The following is a 25,662-nucleotide window of genomic DNA, read 5'->3' as shown; positions in this document are numbered from 1 at the left end:
CCCCCCCGCGGCGCCAGTGGACGAAACCAAGTGTGAGGGGAGGTCCGAGAGGCTCGCGCGCAGGGGGCACCGGCTCCTCCCGCAGCCACGCGCCACTGCGGCCTGCGGTCACCCCTCCTGCGGCGCCGCAATATGGCCCGGCCCGGGGCGAGGGGGCGGGGACTCGAACTTGAAGACTCGGCCTTTGAGTTGAAGGCGGGAAAATGGCGGAGTCCTCGGGGCGCGCCGCAGGGTGAGTGGAGGCGCCGAGGGTCTGGATTTTGTGGGTGTCGGCAGGAAGGCCATGGCCGAGGGCTGGGGGCGGAGGGGCAGCAGGGTTGAAAAACCGGGGGGACGGAGGGGTGAACCCAGACCTGATCCCTCTAGAAACCGCAAGATCTATGTGAGAATGCGCAAGATCTGGAAGGCCCCGGGGGTGCGGCCTCTGCGCATGCTCGGAGCGGGGGGCGCTGAATGAGACCGCGAATTATATACAATAGTTAAGGTCCGCGGGGTCCCAGGTCCAATAGTACCAGGTCCACCGCTTTGATTCGGGGCCATCTAGAACAAACGACTTAACCTCTCTGCCTCTCCTCCGCTGCGAAATGGGGCTGATGATCTCGCCGCTCCACCTGTAGGCCCTCTGTGAGGCTTCAAAGCGCTTAGAACAGTACCTGGCCTGTAAATGTGATCTGTCGCTGTTAGAATGATCATTTTGTAGTGGACAAGTGCTGGGCCACTAAAGTATCTCCTTTAATCCAGCCACCTGTCTTTTTCTATGCTTCCCATTTACAGATGAGGTGATGGAGGCTCAGGGAGGGAAGGCCATTTGCCCAGAGTCACACAGCAAGAATAAGACAGACGTGGAACACTTACCCAGTGCCAAGCATGATTTCCAGAACTGTGTTTTCTCTTATTTGTTCATTCGGCCAATGCTTATTGTGCCATTGTGAATGAAAATTAAAAAGGCCAGCTGAAATCACTTGTTTCCTCCACAGCCCTTTGCCCTGTGAGATTGACATTAGCTTTTCCTAGGTACAGTACCGGGGAGGTACCAGAGGCTGGCACAGGTGTAATGACCCCCAATCCCCACCCCAGGTACCTGCAGGTTTGGCCTGAGCCCATTCCATTTGGTTCCAGAGCCCTGGTTTAGACCCCAGAGGGAACCTTTGCTCTGTCCCTTTCTAGCTCTGAGACTCACTAGGGGTGACCTGTTTAAGCTTTGCGTCCTTGTCTGGAAAACGGGGATAAAGCAGGCCAACAGTTATGCATGCATGTATTTGTAGGGTTAGAGGTGCCCCCCAGCGTGGCTTGGGTCTCACTTTGGGGTCCTTGAAGCCAGCCACACAGGCAGTGGTTACAGGGAACTGAGCAAGGTGACCACCACTGCTGTGACTAGTGGAGCCTGTCTTGTGACATTACCAGGAGTCACAGCACCTAGGCCTCAGCTTGGCCTTTCAACCCGCTCTTTCTTCATGGCTGGTCTCTGTTCCTGATGTCCCCTCCTCTTCTGGCTTCCCCAGACTGGAAACCTGGGAGGCATTCCAGACCCTGCTGCATCCTCCAGCCTGATTCCTGCCCCACTGTACCCTCTCACCTATTATGTCATGCTTCGTTCTTTTTTAAAACTGAGGTGAAATGCCCAGGACTGCACATTAATCTTTGTAAAGTGAGCAATTCCATGGCGTGAAGACATTCACAATGTCGTGCAACCATCTCTGTGGAGTTCTAGAACATTTTCTTCAGCCCAGAAGGAAAGTATCCATTTACAGTCACTTCCCATTCTTCATCCACCCCAGCCTGCTCCTGGCAACCACCAATCTGCTTTCTGTCACTATGAATTGCCTGTTCTGCACATTTCATATAAATGGAATCATACACTATATGGCCTTCTGTGTCTCACTTCTTTTTTTTTTTTTTGTAGAGGGCAGTGTCACCGGCCCTCATATGTGGGATCCGAACCGGGGCCCTCTGGCGTCCCAAGCCAGCTCTTAACCATCGCGCCACTCGGCTGGCCCTGTGTCTCGCTTCTTTCACTCAGCATATCATGTTTTGGAGGTTCATTGTTTTAGCATGCATCAGCGCTTCATTCCTTTTTAGGACCAAATAATATTCAGGCTTTGTTATTTTTTTATTTTTTTTTTAAATTGAGATGTAATTGACGTATAACATTAGTTTCAGGTGTACAACACAGAGATTTAATATTTGTGTATATTATGAAATAACACAACAATAAGTCTCAATAAGCCTAGTTAACATCTGTCACCAGATAAATTATTTTTCTTGTGATGAGAACTTTTAAAATTTACTCTCTTAGCAACTTTCAAATATGCAATATAGTGTTGTTACCTATGGTCACCATGCTGTCTGTGTATTATGTCCCCATGACTTCTTTATTTTAAAATTGGAAGTTTGACCCCCTTTACCGATTTCACACCCTATCCCTGCCTCTGGTAACCACGAATCTGTTTATCTATGAGTTCAGTGTTTTGTTTTGAGAGTCCACATATACGTGAGGTTATTACAGTATTGTCTTTCTTGGTCTGACTTTATCTCAGCATAATGCCCTCAGGGTCCATCCATGTTGTTGCAGATGGCAAGATTTCCTTCTTTTTGATGGCTGAGTGGTATTCCATTATATATATCTCACATTTTCTTTATCCATTCATCCATCGATGGACACCTAGGTTGTTTCCATGTCTTGTTTTCCATGTCTTGGCTATTGTAAATAATGCTGCAGTGAACATGGGGGTGCAGGTACCTTTTAGAGTTGGTATTTTCATTTGCTTTGGGTAAATACCCTGAAGTGGAATTGCTGGATCATGTGGTAGTTCTATTTTTAGTTTTTTTGAGGAACCTCCAAACTGTTTTCCATAGTGGCTGCAGCAATTTACATTCCTACCAACAGGGCACAAAGGATCCAACTTCTCCACATCCTTGCCAACACTTGTTATTTCTTGTCTTTTTGATAATAGCTATTCTAACAGGTGTGGGGTGATGTCTCATTGCATATCCATAATGCTTTTTCATTTTAGATAGGAGTTCTGCAACAGCGTTCCAAGTTCTGTATGTCTTAAGTCCCATACTCCTGATCACCCGTTTATCAGGCCAGGGGCTTTCAACCTTGACAGTAGACATCTGGGGCTGGATTATCTATGTGATGGGGGCCGTCCTGTGTATCTTAGGGCAGCATCTCTGCCCTTGATTCACTATGTCGATAGCATCCACCTCTGTTGTGACAGTCACAGATGTCTTCAAATATTGCCAAATGTCTTGGAGTGAAAATTGCCCTCGAGTGAGTACCCCTAAGTTATTTGTATGACAAATATTTATCCAGTGCCTCCTATCTGCCAGGCTGTTATGAACTGAATGTTTGTGGTTACCCTGTCCCTCCAAATTCATATGTTGAAGCCCTAAGCCCCCATTGGCTGTATTTGGGGATGTAACCTCTATGGAAGTAATTAAGGTTAAGTGAGGTCATAAGGGTGGGACCCTGATCCGAAAGGATTGGTGTCCTTATAAGAAGTGACACCAGAGAGCTTGCTTGCATGTTCTAGCCCTGCCCACTCACCCTCTTCTCATCTCCCTGTGGCCACCTGCCTTGCCCGCACCTTAATCTTGGACTTCCAGCCTTTAGAACAGCGGTTCTCAACCTTCCTAATGCTGCGACCCCTTAATAACAGTTCCTCATGTTGTGGTGACCCCCAACCATAAAATTATTTTCGTTGCTACTCTATAACTGTAATTTTGCTACTGCTATGAATCGTAATGTAAATATCTTTTTGTTTTCCGGTGGTCTTAGGCGACCCCTGTGAAAGGGTCGTTCGACCCCCAAAGGGGTCGCGACCCACAGGTTGAGAACCGCTGCTTTAGAACTATGAGAAATAAATGTCTGTTGTGTCTTACATTTTGTGATGGTAGTTTGAGCAGATGCATACATAGGAACTGGGGGATCTTGAGGAGCACACCTGGTCCCTGTGCTTCTAGAACCTTAGAGCCTGTCTTCCTCCCAGCTGCCAGTGGTCTTCATGAAACACAGCTTGACAGTGTTCATTCCTAGGGCCTAAGGGTGAAAGCCCGAATGCCCCCTTTTTTGTAAGGCTGGTGAGCTGAAAATGGTTTGTACATTCTTAAATGGTTGTTAAAAAAAAATCAGTAGAAGAATGTTTCAGGACACATGAAAATTGTATGAAATTCAAATGTCACTGTGTGTAAATAAAGTTTTATTGGAACATAGCCATACCCATTTCTTTTTGCATCATCCATGGTTGCTTTGTGCTACAATGGCAAGGTTGAGTAGTCATTGTGAGCACATGACCCACAGAGCTGAGAATATTTACTGTCTGGCCTTTTACAGTGAAAGGTTGCTGACCTCTGGGCTATGGGACCAAGTCTGAGCCCTTAAGTTTGGCATTCAGAACTGCCAGCCCGGCCCAGTGTTCTCTCCTCCTGATCCCGTTTCCTTGTCCTTGTTCTCCAGCTAAGCCACAGGGCCGATCACTTCCTATTTTTACAGCATTCTCCTCAGTCCCCATGCCCTTGGCCTTGTTGATCCCTGTCTTAGAATGTCCTCTCCTGTGTACCTGAGCAGAAGGTGCTTTGTTGCTTGCCTGCCCCCGACCTTTCCAGGCTGCCCTTCACACTTGTCAGACAGGAAAATGCTGCTCCTCCTTCTCACGGAAGGAGCTCTGTGCCTCGTTTACTGTGTATCCATCCCCTTGGCAAACTGCAGGCACATAACCACCTGCTGAATTGATGAACCTGTAACTTAAGTTGAGATCTTTGAGGCTTGGCAAAAATGCTGGCTTTTTTCACGCTGGGCCTTTCTTAGTTCAGGCATTGGGTTATTCTTTGTCACCCTGGGTGACAGGGCTCCATGTTCCTCTTCCTGTTGAGGTGGCCCAGCTTTGCAGAGATCAGAAACCCTGGCTCCTCACTGGCTTCCCTCAGCTTCTTGTCATCTACATTAACAAGACCCCCTCTCTCTTTTAGGAAGCCTTCCATGGGAGGTCCCAGTACTCCTAGTGGCGCTAAGCCGAAAGGAAGAAGAATACAAGGTGAGTCAAGTTAGAATCTACCTCATGATCCGGTGAAGTAAAAAGTGATTTTTGTTTCCCAGTAAGTCCTTTTGGGGGGAGAAAAAACCCAGAGCGGAGCAGGGAAACTGATTTTACCTTCTGGTCACACCTTGGGGGATTTCAAGTCTGGTCACCCAGCCCTGCCTGCAGCCAATGGTGCTGCAGGGCCTGGTGGGGGTCATCTAGGGCAGTGGGCCCTTCCAGCCATGGGGGTCACAGGCTACGCCCAGCACTCGTCACTTGGAAGTGTGGGTGAGGAGGGCATGAACTGAGTTCATTATCAAACATCTAAGTTTCCTAAGTCTCCTCTCTGTAAGCACATCAGTCCTTTGGGGATGCCCCCATGCCCTGTGTCCACCTGAGAGTCTGGCGTCACTGTGAACAGCCCACCTTGACTCTTGGCAGTCCCCAGTTTGGGCAGCAGACTCGAGGATCTCCTGCAGTAGAGCTCAAGCCTCTGAAACGAAGAATTTTCTTAAAATGTGCCAGTGTGCGTCTCCAAGAACTTAGAGCAGGATCTTGTTTGTAGCATCTCTTCTATTTACATGTGGTCTGGTTCTTGAACACAAATTATGTCCTTCACTATAACATTGCCTCTGTGAAAAACCCACCACCATTTAAAACAAACAGGTGCATTCTAGTTTTCTGGAAACTTGAAACTGCTTTTCAACTGTCCAAGGAACCCAGAGCCTCAGATCCTTCCTAGATGTGCAACACCCTTTGCTGAGGACATTAGAAACGCCCAGTATAGGATGATCTCCCCCTGCTTGGAACCGAGGGTGCCTTTCGCCCCAATCCCTCACTTGACACCCAGCGGCAGATTCTTAGGGCAGCTTGATTCTCTCCCTTTGGCCCTGCCTGGTCCTGGCCTTGACTCTAGGTACCTCCCACCTAATTGCCTGAGCCCACTCTCCCTATAGTCAGAACTCTTTCCTGCCTGGGGCACACTCAGGGCGATCACTGCTTCCGTGGCCCAAGCCAAGCTCCCCATTAACTGTGGGTATGCCTCCTTTCCTCTCGGTGGCAACTGCAACCCGAATCTCCAATGGAAGATGCAAATCCTAGTGTGAAGACACAGTTGAAATCACAGTCTTGCTCAACCGAACTGCTGAGCTATGTGACATTGATCAAGTCACTCTCCCTGGGTCTCTTTAATAAAAAGGGAGGCCCTGAAGCACCTAGAAAAAGTGCAGAGTCGTGCATTTGATGCATTGTTCAGCACCTACTCCCTGAAGGGTGGTGTAATGTAGCAGCAAGCCAAACAGACAGAAACCCCTGCCCTCAGGGAGTTGGCTGTCTGGGACACAGGTGGTACAACTAGTGGAGAAGCAAGGAGACCCAGGGTGTGGAGGAAGATGACAGGTGCTGTGGATAAAACAGCAGGACGGGGGTAGCTCCTGGGTTTGAGGGATGTGCTAGGCTGAGCAGAGTTGGGAAGGAGGGCAAGTGTGGGAGCTGTCCGCTGGTTGGAGAACAGCAAAGGGGGTCATGGTCATGGGAATGGAGTGAAGTGATCAGGGTGAGAAGGTGAAGAGGTCAGAGGGATGCCCTGAATTGTGGTGCCAGACCTGCAAGGTGCCTAGAGGCGCTGAGGCTTCACCAGCTGGTGGACCTGCAATACAGCTTGTCAGCCTCTAGGGGGGCAGCCAGCCTGGACGCCCGCTGGGTGTTCCAAGAGGAGGGGGCGGGCTGTGCTGTGGCCAGCGCTGCTAATGGCTCAGGACGGGAACTGAGAATGGCTGATGGGCTTTGGAGCAGGGAGGTCTGTCTCGGTGGCCTTGCTCAAATGAGTTTCTTCTGTGCGGTGGTGGGTGTGAGAGCCAGGCGGGAGGGAAGGAGGGACGGATCAAGGGAAGAGGGAGGAGAGGAGGAGGAACCAGCATTGTAAAGGGAAGCAGAGAAGTGGGGGTGAGTCCAGGGGCTTGCGGGTGGAGTTAACAGTGTCACCATTGGAGAGAGGAGCAGGGGTGGTATGGAAAGGGGTGGCCGTGGCAGTTTCCTTATGGGATGAGGGCTGGGCTCTCACACACAGAGGCAGGGCCAGGTTATAGCTCTGAGGTCGGGAGGCGTCTGGGTGCCAGGGAAGGAGGAGCTCCTGGGGCCACTGCTGTCTTCCCAGTGAAGTAGGAGACAGGTCCCCAGCTGACCAGAGGAATGGGCCCAGAGGAAAGGTACAAGGGAGAGTCCGGGAGAGGGGGTGCGGGACAGATCAGAGGACTGTGGGTGATCACTGGGCAGCAAGAGCCCCTGGAGGTTGAGAGGACAGGTGGGGTTTCCTCCATCCACATTCAGTGCCCCGTGGGCAGGTGTGGAAGGGGACCTGGGGCTGGGCTGTCATAAGGAATACGCTGTGCCTGAGAGGGCCCTTGGTGCTGACCATGTCCAGGGGAGGGGTCCTGAGCTAGGAGAGGTGGGATGAGGGGATGTGAAAGGCAGTACCATCGGTGGGTCAAAGACATTGGGAGAAGGGGCAGTCAAGGTCACGACCATGAGGAAGGAGTGAGCTGGGGAGGGAGGAGGAGGCAAATAGGTGGCCCTCTGTGGAAGGTTTTTCTTCCTTTTCCTACCTGGCCCTAGTCCCCTTTCTGCTTTGATCTTCGGAGCATAGTCCTTGGTCTTCCTTAATCATAGCTCCTGTAGATTTCTGTGGCTCCACTCTGAGCCCAGGGACTTGTATACATTAGGTGTCCCATACATGTTTTTGCATACAGTAGGTGTTCCAACATGTTCTTGCATATAGTAGGTGTCCTGTTAAGTGTTCTTGCACAGAGTAAGTGTTCCAACATATATATTCTTCCATACAGTAGATGTCCCATAAATATTCTTGCACACAGTAGGTATCCCATATATACTCAAGGATGCTGAAGGACAGGATCTGAGAAGAGCAAGGGGCAGTAGCTCCCTTGTTCCTGCCATTGAGCAGGGAGGGCTTATAGCACCCAGCTCTCGGGGAGGGGATGTGGGTCCTCAGTCCTTGGTGGGTCTTCACACACCCCAGTTGTAGTTTTGTTATAAACGGACGGTATGTCCCCCACAGGTGGAAAAGTGGTCGAGTCCCGATACCTGCAGTATGAGAAGAAAAACACCAAAAAGGTAACACATAATGTATATTTGAAACAGTTCTGATGAACTTGGAATTCTGACACAGGTCTTGAGAGTTGGGCACAGCCTGCTCCCAAAAGGCAGCGTTTAGGGCACTTTGCCCAGTTGCATTTGAGGTCGTTAACGTCCCTCATGCCGAGTCTTGTGTGTCTGTCGCGAGTGGCTAATCACTTTGAGAATCCTTTTTGCAAAGCCATGATCTCTGTTGATACTTAAAATTGTTGCTGCCTTTTGATCCAAAATTTTTTTTTCTGGATTCTGTCCTGAAACAGTTCTAGCGAGTGCCCAGCACACACTCCCTGGTCTTGGCTGGTCTTTAAAAAACACCTGCAGGGTTTTAGAGAACTACTGTGGGAAGAACAATGTGCTTGAGTCACCCAGTATTAGAGGAAGAGTTTCATGAACCACTTGTAGCCACACCATGAAAATTATTAAACCATTGAAAATGTTGGCATGAAACACTTAACATGAGACTGTGCTTTGTGTGATGCTAATGAAAGCAGTCCGTCCATAACCCAATTATGTATTTTATTTCAGTGTGTATGGACTGAGAATGTGAGGTGAAGGTCGTGTTATCCCTCTCTTTTCCAAATCATTGTTTATGGTAAAACTTAAATATTCATTTCCACTATCTTTTTTAGGGAGAATGGCAGGTTCTTAAAAACATGACTTAAGATCTGGCCTGAAGAAAAAAGATAGCTTTGTACAAACTGTTTGATATGCTTCTTGGTGTGATTTTCTTAAAAAGACTTTATTTTTTTAGAGCAGTTTTAGGTTCACAGCAAAATCGAGCAGGAGATACAGAGATTTCCCATAGACCCCCACCCTGCATACATGCAAAGATAGCCTCCCCACTAGCAACATCCCACATCAGAGTGGTGCATATTTACAATCAATGAACCTACGTCGACACCTCATCACCCAGAATCGGTGGTTTACAGTATTAAAGTGATTTTCAACAAAGGATCACAGTCTACACTTCATAATTTTAACGTTGCCTTGCAAACTTGGTTACAGTGCCCCCATGTGTCTACATGCTGTATGTAGTATTTTGTATCTTTTTGAGAGCTTCTCTTTTCATCTTTAAGGGATAGTAAGTCCGCACTTCATGCCATCAATAGGTTCTTGGAACTGTGGTGAAATGATGTATAATGAAACCAGTTTTACCATAGGCTAATTAATAATAAAGGAGAGTTAAGTTCCTATGGCATCTGATCAACATTATAACAAAGTGTTATTTGAGGACCTGCTGTATAATTTACTTAGAGTAAATGTCATTCTTTTCAGCATCCAGTTCTGTGAGTTTTGACAAAGGCATCCAATCATGGACTCACCACAATCAAGATATAGAACAATCTGTCACCCCTCAAACCCCCCTGTGCTCAGATGGAGCCAGCCCCTCCCCACTCCAGACAACCCTGATCTGTTTTCTGTCCCCATCTGTAGCTTTGCCTTTCCCAGAAGGTCATTTAAAAGGTGTCGGGTTGCAGCATCTTGTATCTGCCTTCTTTCACATAAAGTGCATTGGAGATTCCTCCCTGTCACTGCCTGTAACAGTGTTGGTTCCTTCTGATGGCTGAAGACTATGCCACTGTGTGGGTGGCCCATAGTTTGCTCAGCTGGTGAAGGACATTTGGTTTGTCTCATTTGGGGCGATTTTGAACAAAGCCACCTTAAACATTCCTGTGTAGGATTCTGTGTGGATGTATTCATATTTCTGCCAGGAGGGAAATTACTGGGTTATATGTTTGACTCTGAGAAACTGCCTGACTGCTATCTAAAGTGGCTGCACCTTTTTGCATTCCCAGCTGCCACTGAGAATTCCCATCAGTACTTTAAGATTGAAGCCATATTAGTGGGTGTGAAGTGGGATCTCACTGTGGTTTTAATTGCATTTCCATAAAAACTGATAACATTGAACATCTTTTCATGTGCTTTTTGGCCATTCCTATCTTTGGTGATATGTCCATTCAAATCTTTGGCCCATTTTTTAATTGGGTTGTTTGTTTTCTTACTATTGAGTTTTGAGAGCTCTCTATATCTTGGATGCCAGCCCTGTATAGTGATTTGCAAATATTTTCTCCCAGTGTATGGCTTATCTTTTGTGTTTTCATTCTCTTAAGTGTCTTGTAAAGAGCAGAAGTTCTTGATTTTGATGAAATCCAACTTACTGATTTCTGCTTTTATGAATTGTGCTTTTGGTGTCTTATCTAAGAAATCTTTGCCTCACCCAAGACCAAAACGATTATCTCCCATGTTTTCTTCTAGGAGTTTTATAGTTTTAGGTTTTACGTTAATGTCTATGGTCCATTTTGAATTAATTGTTGTGTCTTCTGTGATGATGGAATTGAAGTTCATTTTTAAGTACATGGATGTTCTTTTGTTCTAGTACCATTTGTTGAAATGACTTTCCTTTCCCCCTTGTATTGTCTCATCACCAATGTCAAAAGCCAATTGTCTGTATATGTATGCATCATTTCTGGACTCTGTTCTTTTTCGTTGTTCTACATGTCTATCCTTAGGCCAGGTCCTTGCTGCTGAGATTATTGTTAGCTTTGTAGCAAGTTTTGAAATCAGGTAGTATGAATTCTCTTACTTTGTTCTTTTCCAAAACTACTTGACTCCTAGTTCCTTTGCCTTTCCATATAAATTTTAGATTTAGCTTGCCATTTTCTACCAAATCTCCTGCTGGGATTTTGCTTACATTGCATGTATGCATTAGGTTAGGGAGAACAGTATCTTAGAAACAGCAAATCTTTAAATCCATGAACATGGGGTACCTCTTCATTTATTTAGGTTTTCTTGGATTTCTTTCAACCATGTTTTGTAGTTTCCAGTGCACAGACCTTCCCCATGTTTTGTTAGGTTTATACCTAAGTATTTGGGGGTTTTTAGTGCTACATGGTACTCTCTTAATTTCAATTTCCAAAGTTATTCATTGCTAGAAATATCGATTTTTAAAAAATATGATTGATTTTTTAAAAAAAATCAACCCTCTATTATACAACCTTGCTAAACTTACTAATTTTAATAGCGTTTTTAAATATGTTTTAGAATTTTCGACATGAAGAATCGCGTCTGCAAGAAGAGAGTTTTATTTCCTTTCCTACCTGTTTGCCTTTTATTTCTTATTCTAGGACCTCCAGTACAAGGTTGAATAGGAGTGGTCTCTACATTGAAATATTCTCACTCTTAACAAGGTTTTCTTTTTTCTTATATATTATTGTTTTATAATGGCTTGCTCTCTCAATGGCTTGCTTGCTTTTCTTGTAAGTTGTGAAGATGAATACTTGCACAAAAACTTTGTTTTTCCTGACGACCAAAGTAATATTCTCTCTATAAAACTGGCAAATACTAAAATGTATGCAGAAGATCAGTCATCTGTAATCTGCCATGTCAAATAATCACTGGCAAACATTTTGGTGGTTTCCTATGTTCTGTGCACGTGAGGGTATCCTTTTTGACAAAATTAGTTTGTCCTGTACATACGCAGTTAAATGTCAGAACTCCTTAAGTCTATCCCTCTCTCAAAGTGAGAGCAGATGCAAACTGTGCAGACCGCGAAGGGGCCCCTTCTCACGAAGGGGAGGTGTCTTGTTCCCTAAATGTCACGTATTCCCTAACAGGCTCTTGGAACAGATGCTTTGAAGACCAGTGGGAAGATGCCTGAAAGTGGAAGGAAACCCAGCTCACTCCAGAAGAGCAAAGGTACGTAATGATGGAGGGAGGGCGCGAAATGGCTGTGGAGCTCAGGAAGTGATGAGCGTCGTGGTGAATTGTGTTTGCAAGTGTGCTAAGTTAAAACTACCTCTTTTCTTTCTGGGAAGCGTCAGAAGAAAGAGCTGGGCCAAGAGTTTCAGTGTAAGGACAGCCTTGGGGGATGGTGGGGTAGTGGGGGAAGTCACTTCCTTCCTATGTGGCCCTTGAGAAGAGCTGAGTTGCCATCATGGCTCCCCCTTGTGACACCAGTTCCTTGATCACATGATTGTTTCCTGCCGGCCCTCTCAGATCAGGACTCTCAGAGAAGGCATGAGGCCTCATCCTCCTGCCTCTCACTGCCTTGGGTTGTGTCTTACTTGTAATGGCCTCCCCATATCCTTCTGGAAGCTGTCACCAAAGTGATCTGAAAAACTTTCATTTTTTTCTGATTGTAGCTATGACATGTGTTCAGTATAAAAAAATGGAAAATGTAGACCAAAAGAGGGAAGCTCCCTCACAATCTGGCACTCAGACCATCACTGTTGACATATTTGGTGTTTGGTTTTAGTCAGTGTGCTTATCTAGAAGTCTGGGAACGCCCCTCTCACCGTAGCACTTTGTCTAGATCCTCATGTGCCTGCCTCTCCAGCAAGAGTTGGCAGCTCTGGGCCGGCTGAGTGGCTCAGTTGGTTAAGAGCTCGCTCAAAGGTTTGAGCTCTGAGTAACAGCGGTTCGAGTCCAGCCCAAGCTGAGCTGCCGCTGAGCTGCCAACAGGTGGCAGGATGGCTCAGCTAAGAAAAAAAAAAAAAGAGTTGGCAGCTCTTTTTTTGCATGAGAGCCGTTCACAAAAAGCAAAACTTTCTAGGCCCTCACTCCCTTGCTCAAAATGGTGACAGCTTTGAGTCTCATAGGAAAAAATTAGCTATTTTTTTTACAACTTAGATTTCCTACTATATTGTTCAGATCAAGGGTCAGAAAACCTTTTCTGTGCCAGATGGTAAATATTTTAGGCTTTGCAGGACAGTCTCTGTCACAAACACTCACTCTGCTATTTGAAGCGTGAAAGCAGTCATGACCACACATATACAAATGGGCATGTCTGTATCCCAGTAAAACTTTGTTAACAAACACCGGAAGTGGGCTGGGTCTGGCCGGTGAGCTGTAAGTTTGCTGATCCTGATTTACATGTTTTTCAGAATTTGCTCTGTCTGTTGGTTGACCCAGGCAGGATTGAGTAGCAGGCACATGGAACCAGAGCCAGGCTTCTAGTGTTTTCTCATGCAATTAGTTGACCATGCATGAACCTGAGAAAACTGGCATGGTCTGAGGGGTCAGAAACTGGGCCTGCCACATTCTAAAATAAGGGTTCTCATGTGGGGGCAATTGTCACCTCCAAGGGACACTGGGCACTGTTTGGAGATACTTTTGGTTGTTGAGATTGAGGACGGAGGTATGGTACTTGCTTGCATCTAGTGAGTGGAGGTTAGGGATGCTTCTCAACGCCCACGTGCACAGGACGACCCCACAGCAAAGAATGATCCAGCCTCAAATGTCCATAGTGCCGAGGCTGACAAACCACAATTCAAACATAATTATGATTTAGAGGGACTGCTTTTTGAGTTCCATCATATGGCTTTATAGGAAATGGCTTTTCTATACGTGAAGATGACAAAACATTTAACCCGTGCAAAAGTTATAGCAATAAAAAGTCACCATCTCCCACCTTGGGTTTCCAGCTCCTCACCCAGAAATCAGCTGCTTTTGATAGATCTGTGTTTATCTATCTAGAATTTTTTTAAAATTCGAACACAAATAGTACCATGCCCTACACATTATTGTGACTTTCCTCTTTTCATTTCCATATATTCGTTTCCTCAACCGCATAGTTGTTTATGAAATCATTTTCTGTTTAGTTCTTTTTTTCTTTTTTAACTTTTATTGGGGAACAATGTGTTTTTTCCAGGACCCAACTGCTCCAAGTCAAGTTGGTGTCCTTCAAACTTAGTTGTGGAGGGCGCAGCTCAGCTCCAAGCCCAGTCACTGTTTTCAATCTAGTTCCAGTGGGCGCAGCCTACCATCCCATGCAGGAATTGAACCGGAAAACTTGCTGTTAAGAGCAAGTGCTCAAGGGCTGGCCAAGTGGCATGTTGGTTAAGAGTTGGTTTGGAATGTCAGCTCTGAGCAGCAGAGCCCCCGTAGGATCCCACATGAGGGCCAGTGATGCTGCGCCCTCTACAGCTAAGGTGGTGAACAACAGCTCGACCTGGAGCTGGGCTGCCGTGAGTCGCAGGCGATGGCATAGGCTGCAGTGGAGCTGGCCGGCAGCTGGCATGCACTTTTGTGAGCTGCCGTGAGCCGCTGTGAGCGGCCGTCCAATGGCCGGCGAGTGACTGCTTCACCCGGGAAGAGCGCAATGATCACAATACCAACATGGGCTAGTGAAGCGACATCCTCCACATCTAGACTGAAGAACCAAAGGACAGCAACTTGTCTGTTCCCCTTCCCCATTGCTGTTCCCCTCCCCCAATTCCCCAATAAAATCTTTAAAAAAAAAGAGCACACGCTCTAACCAACTGAGCCATCTGGCAGCTCAGCTGCAGCTCAGCTCAAGTCGTCGTATTCAATCTCGTTGTGGAGGGCACACCTCACTGGCCTATGTGGGACTCAAACTGGCAACCCTGTTGCTCAGAACTCGCGCTCTAACCAACTGAGCCACCCAGCTACCCCTCTCTTTAGTTCTTAACATGACATTGTATTTGACATACCACCTGTTCATTTTGCAGTGCTCTGGAACCCTTGCTTAATTGAAGCATGCAGTACACCGGTGCCCATTTTAGATGGTGTAAGACATAATTTCACATTTTTAAACAGAGGCTAAAAGATGGAGGGACCTCTTGGGGAAGATGAACAGTCCAGAAGCTACTAGAGAAAGGAGGAGAAAGAGCTGAGGGCAGAACACATGTATGGCATGTATTCTAATATATTCTTACATCGTGAACACAGCAGTATTTATTGTATTAAACTCGGAAGAAAGGCTTATTTGCATGTTTTATAAAGAATGCCTCTCTTTTCCAGTTCTCTTTTAAATTTTATTCAAGTTGACGGCTAGGAATTTCCTAAGGTTTTCCAGCCTTCTCTACTACATAGCAAGAAGTTGAGTTTTGGAAGACAGTGATATTGTCCAGAAAGGTTGCCCACTTTCTGGCTTAGGTGTAGTGTCTTGGTGACTCTGCTGACTTCCTGGGATGCTCATTGGGCCCACAGAAAACAGTGGAATCTTCGGCAAAGGTGATCTGCAGTCCACGTTGCTGGAAGGGCACGGCACTGCTCCGCCAGACCTGGATCTCTCATCCATTAATGGTAAAGCATTCGTGTCACCCCTTCTTTTCCCAGCTGGGGGTTGCAGTGTGTCTCAGCGGGCTTCCGAAGTGTGCCCTTTTGACCTGAAAAATGCTTTTCTTGATCTTAGAGAAAAGTATGCTCAGAAAGACTCCACAATTAGAAAAAAAAATGTCAAAGAAAACCGAATCAACATCGTTTTCTGCCTCACGAAAAAAGAACCCAGTAAGTGTCTGAAATGACAGAGAAGCTACTCATGGGTTGGATAAATCTGATTTAAGTCCTGCCCTGTGCCAGGTGCCATGTGAGGCCTGGGACTCTAAAAACAAACAAGCCAGCCGTGCCTTTTAGGACAAAAATCAACATGCGTTCTTAGATCATTTGTAGTGTGTTTCTCCAAGTACACGTACAATAGATACAAAAGTGGGATCATGTGAAAAATGAGATTGGGGCCTTGTTTGCAGTGCCATGCTAGGGAAGGCGCTTGGCCGGGCCTTGTCCCCCAGTGTGAGGGTGTCCTGGCTGTGGTTTCACTGGGTGGGAGGCTTGAGTCCTGGTTCCAGTGTGGCACTGAATGGGCAGGTGCCCTCCAGCTGGCCCTTGACCACTCAGCCCTTGGGAGGGGGCCAGACACCATCCTCTTCCTTCTTACAGAGTGCCCCAAAAGACTAAATGAGATAGTGGAAACAGCAGGTGGTTATACAGTAGAGAATTAATTGAATTACTGAACTAATAAAAGTAGTATGAGTTAGGGTTGTTTTTCTCCCAGGGAAGAGGGCTGGATTTACACCAGTTCATTGGGGGACCAAGAGTATCTTCCCCTTTTCCTTAAGGATCTCTCCGAAGCAATGGAAATGATGGAATCCCAAACGTTACTCCTGACTCTACTGGCCATAAAGGTGAAAACAGCCGCGCTCACATGGTACATGGGTGGAAAGGTGGCTTCTGTCGGCCACAGGGATGGGAGTCCGCTCTGGCCTGAGCTCTTGTTCTGCACTTAACAGATGGAGAACGGTCTCGCTGCATTTGAAGAAAAGGCCGAAAAGAATTTATTAACGATGTGCCAAGAGAAAGAGAAGCTCCAGAAGAAGGTCCACCAGCTGAAGCGACAACTTCTCCTCCGTCAGAGGAAGCGGGAGCTGCTGGCCGTCCTCAATGCTCAGGTCGGTTGTGACCACAGCCTCTGGGCCACCTGTCCCAGCAGGGTCACCGTGGCAGGGATATTTGGAGGAAGCATTTACAATGGGTGTTGCTCCTCGCCTGGCTCTAAGTCTGTGCTTGGCTTTTGACACCACTGAGTATTGGTGTGTGACAATTTATAAGAGGACGAGCCTGTAATGTTAAGTACCAACCAGCAAGAGGGACCTGTCCCTTCAGCACACACATGCACATATTCTTCAGGCACCTTCAATTTGTGCCCAGTGACCTGAAGATGCACTCCAGGCCTGCCCAGGGGGCCAGGGGGCTGGTGGGAGGCACAGTCTTGGCGCCATGTGGTCAGTGCTGGGACAGAGGCATCCACACCTAAGAAGGCCATGGAGCAAACCCTTGGAACCTAGAAGGATGGAGTGGGGGATGTGGCTCCCCACGCAATGTCCTGGGGCTACCGTAACAAAGTCCCACAAATTGGGTGGCTTAAACAACTGGCACTTACCCTTTCTCAGTTCTGGAAGCCGGAAGTCTGAGATCAAGGTGTCAGCAGGATGGCTCCTGAGGGCCATGAGAGGCCTCTCTCCTTGGCTTGTAGGTGGCTGTCTTCTCCGTGTCTGTTCACTTGACGTTCTTCCTGTGTGCATGTCTGTCTCCAAATCTCCCCCTTTTACAAGAACACCAGGCATATTGATCAGGACCCACTTTCATGATCCCACTTTGATTCGATTCCCTTGGAAAAGACCCTGTCTTGCAACCAGATTATATTCTGAAGTGTTGGGGGTGGGGACCTCAACAGAGGAATTAGGGAGTTAGGGGGACATAGCTCAGCCCATAACAGCGTGCATATATGAGTGCCCTGTGGCCAGGCCCTGGGCTAAGAATGGGGTACCTGTCCTCGTGGAGTGGAATGAAAAGAAATGACAAATAATGAATTCTTACAAAGCCCCGTGATGCCCAGATAGCGTGTATGAGGGAAAAGTGGGTGGGTGGGGACTGCCTTGCAGAGGGCAGGCGTTTCAGCTCAATTCTCCAAAGCAGGAAGACTCAGCATTCTTGGGTCTGCTATGATTCCGGTTGAGGGCTCGCCCTGGAATGTGCTGGAAGGCGGATGCGTGTTCATGGTGAGGAGGTAGGCCAGAGTTAGGGGAGAGCCCACTGTACTCATGGAACCTCCCGGAGGATTTCCTAGATGATCCTGAAAGAACAGTCTGTGTCTTAATCACACACGTGCCGTCAGTGAAACTTCAGGGGTGGTGATTGCAGGGTCTCATCTCTCAGGCCCTCTCCCTCCTGCCTGCAGATCGAGATGCTCAGCCCCTACGAGGTTGTGGCTGAACGCTTTAAGGAGCAGTACAAGACGTTGGCGACGGCCCTGGACACCACGAGACATGAACTGCCCGTGAGATCAGTCTACCTGGACGGAGACAGGCAGCAGTTCTTAGGTAGGAGGAACCACCAGTGTGTGTTGGCACTTGTGTGCCCAGCACCTTTATCCCTTTCTGTCATCCTCACAAGCCTCTTAGGTAGATGGCACGTCCCCATCAAATGGCAGAGGATGCAGGGCCAGTGAGACTGCGGTTTGTCCAGGGTACATGCTGGGATTAGAACCCAGGCCTATGGGTTCCCCATTGATTTCCCACCCTGCTGAGAGGCATTCTTGGGGAGTGGCCTGCAATCCCCTGGCCTTGGGGGCGGTCTCTACAAGGTGCCTTGTTGGCTGGGGCAGTGACAGGGCCGCTGATCCACTGTCCTGCTTTCTATGCAGAGCCGTGGGGTCCCTTTCCTTTAGAGGGATCCCACCTAATCCTTCACTTGAAGAAATTGGCAGGTGTGAAAAGTGCTGTGCTTGACCTTAAAATTCTCTTTAGAACAGATATATTCCCAAAGCAAGTTTTCAGCTGCCCTAGAGTCTGATTATTTTTAAGCTCTCATGAGCTCTCATGAGTCTCTAACTACATTTTCTTGAGGCTGATGTAGTAAAACATTGCCACCTAAAATCAAGTCCAAAATCAAGGTGTGGGTGGGGCTGGTTCCTTCTGGAGGCTCTGAGGGAGAACCTGGCCCAGGCCTCTCTCCCGGCTCCTGGTATTGCTGGCCTTCCTTGGCTCCTGGCAGCATCACCCCAGTCTCTGCTTTCATCTTTACATGACCTGTCCCCTGAGCGCCTCTGTAGCTAAATTCCCCTCTTCTTAGAGGGGCACCAGTTAATTGGATTAGGTGCCACCCTATGACCTCATTCTAATTCAGTTACATCTATAAAGATCCCATTTCTAGTAAGGCCACACACACCATTGATTAGGACCTGAATATGTCTTTTGAGAGGACACAATTCAGACCACACATTGGGGTGGGGGAAAGGTGTGTTTGTGAGAACCCTTATGAGGTTCCCAAAATGTTATAATGTACCGTTGTGACTTGTGTAGATGTGTAGCTGGTAGATGGGACGTGTGCCAGGAGCAGAAATGCTCGTTTTCCTAGGGCAGCTGGGGTGCTGTGCAGTTGTAGGCAGCTCTCTGCTGGGGTGTGGGGTGTGGGAAGCTGGAACGGAGTGGGAACCACAGGATTGTTTGAAAGTTACTCTCTGCACAGGCTTTCTCCACCTTTAGCATTCATTTCTGTTGAGGACATAGGAGTGGCATTCTAGGTCTGTTCCCCCCACTGCCTGAATGGTAGACACGCCTGATCCACGGTCTCAGACCACCTTGACCTCAGGCAAAGGGGCACAGAGGTGGTACCAGGGCACAAATGTCTTCCTTCATGACTCTCTCTGCCTTTGAACTCTTCATGATTCCAGCATAACATGAGAGCGTTCCAGCGAAATGAGAGAAATCTTGTCAGCTACCCAGCTCGTGAGTGGGTTGCTTGGGGCACCTTGAAGCCCATGGCTGACGACCCTTTGTTCCCCCAGATGATTTGCAGCAGGAATTGACAACTACGCTCCATCTGCTGGGAGAACTTGAGATCGGCAGTTCAGATGAAAATGAGAAAGTGCTGAACCTGCTGAGTGAGCTCAAGGAAGTGACCCAGAAGAAGGATGTGGAGCTTCGAAGGTATTTCAGAACATGTCTTAAGAAAAAGATAGCCCCCGTCAGGCAGAGATGGGTCGTTGGCAGTTGTACTGTCTGGAGAGTGGGCAGCTCTGGTATTTGCAGAGGCCCAGGGTGCAAGGGTCCAGCCAGGCAGGGCGAGGGAGATGGGCAGAAAGCCTTCAGCCAACTATGAGTTCTCCATCAGCCCAAATAGAAAGGGGCTGATACTTTTATCCCTCATTCACTTCCTCAGACCAACAGCACTGCAGGCGCCCTTGGATCCGTCTATTCATGCTTTAAATGTTTCTTAGGGTAGGGGCTTCAGACGATCTTGTTGGAACTTCTTATTGAAGTGTAAGTACATATAGAAAAGGCGTAGATTGTAGCGGTACAGCTTGATGGGTTTCACCAATGTGTGCCCTTGTGGAACCAGCCCCAGGTCCAACGCAGCCCCCGGCCAGCCCCCCAGAGCCCCCTCGCTTGCTTCTCTTACTCTCCTCCGTGGATTTCTAACCATGGGGCTTTCCTCCACGTCTTCCAAAAAGAATCTTATTTTCTTCTCCTTTACAATGCTAAACATACTTCCTGAGATGCCTAAAATATTTGAAAGGTACTCATGAAAAACAACTGCCATCCACTGTGGCATTTCCTTTTGTATGTGCCCCGGGATGAAAGCAGCACACACCAGAGGGTTCTACATTGCAAGGGTCGCAGGTTCGAATGGTTAAACATGTTTAGTACCTGTTTCCCGCCAGCATTTGCATTGTGAGGGGGCTGGGATGTTGTCCCATTCACAGCTCTGTCATCCATTCCTGACACAGCATTGATGCTCCCCATATTTCTTGAACAAATGAATCTCTTCTTTCATGCCTGTGTGGTCCTGTGTTTGGGGGCGTCCCTGTTTGAGTTCTGTTCAGATGGAGCTTACTGACCCACACTTTTCCATGAGCACTCTCGAGTAGTAAGTCTGAACTGGCTGCCCTCACACTGCTGCCATGAAGGCAGAGACGCTTTGGCTTCATCCGAATCTTGGGCACAGAGGATGAAAATGAAAAAGCGTCATCCTTCCTGTTGTTCCCATAGGACCTTTGTCCAGGTGCAGGAACTCTCCGCCGGGGTGAATAAAGAGGCAGCCTTAATCAACCAGGAGGTCTGGGAAGAGGCCCAGGGCCCCGCGACCTCTCACCAGTGGTATTTCAGTGAGGAAGGCGCCTGCGGGGGAACTCAGGGAGAGGCAAGCTTCCCACTCCTCTCTGGCCTGACAAGCCACATGCACTGTGAATCCACACACAGGCTGTGTCCCCAGCCCAAATGAGGACATTCCTGCAAACCATCGGGAATAAAGCACATTCTGTGCCTCTTGTCCAGGGCACATCTGTGCCAGTGGTGCAGATATGCTATTCTGGAAACTCAAGCACTTTAGTCACTTAATTCTGCAGTGTACCTGTTTTTGTATGATAATCTTGTTTGATATTTAAAAAATAAAACTGTTTGGCAATTGAGCCTTGGCTTCTACATAAGGGGGGAGCAGAAGGTACGTGTTGTCTCACATTCTTCCAAACAGCTGGTTCTGAGCCTCGGAACCTCTGAGACATTATGAGTATTACACTTTCAAGATGATTCCTGTCTTTCACTCCCAGGGCTGTTGTATTTAATATCTGACAGCAAGTTAGCAGTTGGTCCTTAAATGGAAATTCCCCGTCCAGTCCAGTATCCCAGTAGCGGTCACTGGGAGGTACCTGCGGGCTTTTGCCATAGCTGCCATCTACTCCACACTGGACTCTGTGGCAGAGAGTTTGCCCAGCCAGCTCTCTAGCTCCGGTCTGCACCACGTAGGCTCCGGCAACCCTAGTGGTTCCCATGGACATGCCTCCATTGGCTTTTACCGGTTCCCATGGTCATGCCTTCTGCGTTACGATACCAGGGAGCGTTATGACACCAGGGAGGGGAGGTGCCCACAGTGAGACGCAGTATCCATCCCCATCATGCATTTCCAGAAGAGAGATGTATCCACTTGATCTAAATAGAGCCTGTTCAAACAGGCACACTTTTGTTCAACTTCCAACTTCATCTCACCAGTCCTTACACTCCTAACTGGGGCCTCCTGGGGACTTGGTCAGCTGGTTTGGATTTAGTTTCAGGTAGGAGAGGCAGTCCCCAGTCACACACGATAGCCATTCTCACAAAACATGCAGGTCAAGGGACACAAACTCTTTCCATCAGGCTAGTTTCAACTTCCAGTTTCGATCCATACTACTAACCCTTTCATTTCCATGTTCTGCAAGTCCACTGAAGCCCTCATTAGGGATCTCCATGGAACTCCTGTATCAGAGTCCCAGAAACTTCCCCACGCCCTGGCCAGTCCCAGAAACTACCCCCACCCCCACCACCATTGTGTATAAAAAGCTTTGGGTCCACAGAAGGGGATACCCCAGGCACTCTGGTTCTTTTGTCAACATTATCTTAATTATTCCAATTATGCCCCCAAGCAATTCCAGGCTATAATCTCTGCCTTCACCAAGGAGTGCCCTTGTGGAACCAGTCCCCCAGAGCTACTTCGTTTGCTTCTCTTACTCTCCTCTGGGGGATTTCTAACCATGGGGCTTTCCTCCATATCTTCCAAAAAGAATCTTGTTTTCTTCTTTACAATGCTAAACATACTAACTGAGATGCCTAAAATATTTGAAAGGTACTCATGAAAAGCAACTGCCATCTACTGTTACAATCTCTGCCTTTTAGCTTTTAAAAATTCACCAAACGGATAAAAGCAGCAGATTGTTTAGGGTCCTTGAGTGTTCAGGGACCAGCAGGGGCCTCCTACCCCTCCCACGCTTCCACAGTGCTGTATTTAGACCTTTGCGTCAACCTTGTCAAAATGGGCAGTGGTATATTGCATGCTTCAATTAAGCAAGGGCACCAGAGTGCTGCAAAATGAGTGTGTCAGATATACTCTGTCATGCTGGGGACCCAACTTAAAACTAAGAGATCACCTGGAAGGATTGCCACGATTTTTTTCTTTTTTTAACGATTTGTATTAACATATAGCTAACATACAATATTATATTAGTTTTAGGCGTATACCACAAAGAAATGATCACCATGATAAGTCCAGCAACCATCTGACACCATACAATGCTATCACAATATTATTGATTATATTTCCTATGCTGTACATTACAGCTCCATGACTTTATACCTGGAAATTTGAACCTTTTCACACACACCCCTTTTTTAATTTTTCTATTACATTTGACATTCAATATTACTTTATATTAATTTCAGGTGTATAGCATAGTGGTTAGACATTGATATAATTTACAAAGTGATTCCCCTGACTAGTCTAGTACCCACCTGGCACTATACATAGTTATTACCATATTGACTATATTCCCTATGCTTTACATCTCCATGACTATTTTGTAACTATAAATTTGTATTTCTTAATCCCTTTTTTCACCTTGCCCCCAACTCCCCTTCAGTCTATCACCCCGATAAATCTAGTACTCATCTGACACCATACACAGTTATTATAATATTATTGACTATATGAAATGTGATAAAAAACAGTGAATGTTTAAATTAAAAAAAATTATTACAGTAAAAGACACATTGCCATTAATCCCCCTCAAAATACTCCCCCTCACTTCAAACACATTTATCCCATCATCCTTGCCACTTTCTGAAGCAGTTATAGAAATCCGCTTTCGTGAGTGTCTTTAGTTGCCCTGTCGTGGCTGCCTCGATATCCTGAATCGATTCAAAACGTTTATCATTCCTGGTTATTTTGACTTTAGGGAAGAGCCAGAAGTCACACAGTGCCAGATCCAGTGAATAAGGTGGATGAGGACACACCATAATGTTTTTGACAGAAATTGCTGTATACCAGAAGTGATGTGTGACACGGAGAGTTGTCATGATGGAGGATGATTTATGGCACACTTTAAAACACATCTCTCAACCATAGCTCACACCCGACTGACCGCACTGAACAAGTTGAAACTTGTCACACACCATTACTAAGGTTCACATGCCGCTTCCTGTATTGAAGATCCCTGCCTTTCCATTGGATGGCACTCAGCAGCTGCATTCACCGTATTTTGTGATCACAACGGAAAGGCTCTGTGTCACACATCGCTTCTGGTACAGCAGTTTCTGTCAAGACATTACATACAGTTTGAGCTCTGAGCAACAGCGGTTTGATGCCCGGCCCGAGCTGAGCTGCTGCTGAGCTGCCAACAGGTGGCAGGATGGCTCAGCTAAAAAAAACCAAAACAACAATAAGCAAAAAAACACAGATTAAAAAAACAAAACAAACAAAAGCATTACGGTGTGTCCTCATCCACCTTATTCACTGGATCTGGAACCATGTGATTCCTGTCTCTTCCCCAAAGTAAAAATGACCACGAGAGGTTAACGTTTTGAATCGATTCAGGACATCAAGGCAGCCATGACAGCGCAGCTAAAGACACGAAAATGGACTTCCAGAACTGCTTCAGAAAGTGGCAGGAATGATGGGATAAGCGTGTTGGAAACGAGAGGAAGTATTTTGAGGGGGATTAATGGCAATGTGTCTTTTATTGTAATAAGTTTTTAAATTTAAATATTCACCATATTTTTTTATCATACCTCATATTCCTTATGCTGTACTTTACATCCCCATGACTACTTTGTGACTCAATTTGTACTTTTTTAAAAAAATTTTTTATTGTTAGTTTCAGGTGTACAGAACAATGCAATAGTTATCCTTTTCACCCTCACAAAGTAACAACCCCCCTCCCCCCATCTATTGCCCTCCCCCCCCACATCATGCTTGTCTATTACAATTCCATTGATTCCATTCCCACTCTCTACTCCATGTCCCGTGACTGTATGTATGTATAATTATAGTTGACATACAATATTATTCAACATCAGCTTCAGAAATACAGCAGTTTGTACTTCTTAAACCCTTCCCTTTTTTACCCATCCTTTCAACCCCCCCTCCCATCTGGCAACCATCAAAATGTTCTCTGTATCTGAGTGTTCAAAATAATGTGTAGGGTACAGAACAATTTGTTTTTAAATTTTCTAAAAACTTGGAAAAATAAATAAGAATGTGCTGAGAAAAGCTGTCTCTAGGGTGGGGGTGGGCTGGGGACCCTGAGGTGGGCGGAATGCTTGCTTGTTATTCTTGTTGCATTTCACATTCCTTTAACATTTTGGTCAAATACTTTCTCATCTGCATGCATCACATTTTCACTAAGAAATTTATACAACGGAACTTGAGCAAACATGCTTTCTAAATTGTCGTGCTTGTGTTTAAGCCGTGGTGTCTCAACCTCGGTACTGTTGATGTTTGTAGCCAGATCATTCTTTGCAGTGGGGGCAGTCCTGTGCATTGAGGGTATTGAGCTGCGTCCCTGGCCTCTACCCACCAGAGGCCAGTAGCACTCCCCCTCCCCCACCCCACCCCCAATCACAAACGTGTCCAGATATTGCCCAGTGACCCTGGGGGTTAGAATTGCTCTGTGTGAGAACCCCTATGGCCCTTCAGGCCCATTCTCTGGCTCTCACCTCAGCCACCTCATCTTTCTCAGCTTCATTCATTGACTTCAACCCAATTTCTGAAGAAAAAACTAGAAGGCAGCTTCTCAACCATGACTGGACTGAGAATTCACACAAATTCTGACAAGGATATAAACCAGGGCTGCCAAACTACAGACCTCGAGCCAAATCTGGCCTGCTTTCTCTGTGCGTAAAGTTTTACTGGCATATAGCCTCACCCATCCGGTTACATGTGTCATTGACAGCTTTCATGCTGTAAACAGTTGAGTCTTTAGGGACCATCTGTCCTGCAAAGCCTAAAAGCCTTACTATCTGGTTCAGAAGAGGTTTGCTGACCCTTGATCTGAACAATAAAGTTGGAAATCTAACTTGTAAAAGAACATATTTTTCTCTGGGTCTCAAAACTGTCACCATTTTGAACAAGGAGGTGTGGGCTGAGAAACAGTTTTGCTTTTTGTAGGCTACTTTCATGCAAAAGAAGGGCTTCCCAGTCTTGCTGGAGAGGTGGGCCTTTGAGGCATTGGACAAAGTGCTACAGTGGGAGGGTCCTTTCTAGGTTTCTAAAATGAGCACACTGACTAGAACTGAACACCAAATATGCCAAAAGCAATGGTCTGAGTTGCAGATCATGAGAGAACTTCCCCTTCCTGGTGTACATTTTCCATTTTTTATACTAAACGTGTCACTTCTACATTAAAAAAAACTATGTTGTTTTTTTTTAAAGATTTTTTTTTTTTTAA

The 25,662-nt window shown here is 46.7% G+C and overlaps 1 protein-coding gene across 2 annotated transcripts; it reads left to right on the top strand.

Annotated features, from left to right (window-relative positions):
* The first annotated feature begins 54 nt into the window (after window positions 1–54).
* Window positions 55–20,880, top strand: HAUS8 (HAUS augmin like complex subunit 8). 2 transcript variants are annotated; one of them, XM_019641792.1, is made up of 11 exons: window positions 55–232; window positions 4,972–5,036; window positions 8,095–8,150; window positions 11,786–11,867; window positions 15,123–15,218; window positions 15,328–15,422; window positions 16,031–16,096; window positions 16,202–16,360; window positions 17,650–17,791; window positions 19,258–19,399; window positions 20,462–20,880. In XM_019641792.1, the coding sequence occupies exons 1-11, from the start codon at window positions 204–206 to the stop codon at window positions 20,691–20,693; spliced, it is 1,164 nt and encodes a 387-aa protein (XP_019497337.1). In that variant the 5' UTR covers window positions 55–203; the 3' UTR covers window positions 20,694–20,880. The 2 variants fall into 2 exon arrangements, with proteins under 2 accessions (XP_019497337.1, XP_019497338.1); XM_019641793.1 differs by lacking the exons at window positions 55–232; window positions 4,972–5,036; window positions 8,095–8,150 and adding an exon at window positions 11,284–11,359.
* The last annotated feature ends 4,782 nt before the right edge of the window (window positions 20,881–25,662 follow it).

Source organism: Hipposideros armiger, unplaced genomic scaffold (genome assembly GCF_001890085.2).
Source record: "Hipposideros armiger isolate ML-2016 unplaced genomic scaffold, ASM189008v1 scaffold_64, whole genome shotgun sequence".
NCBI classification, from domain to species: Eukaryota; Metazoa; Chordata; class Mammalia; order Chiroptera; family Hipposideridae; genus Hipposideros; species Hipposideros armiger.
This window is presented reverse-complemented; position numbering and strand designations above follow the sequence as displayed.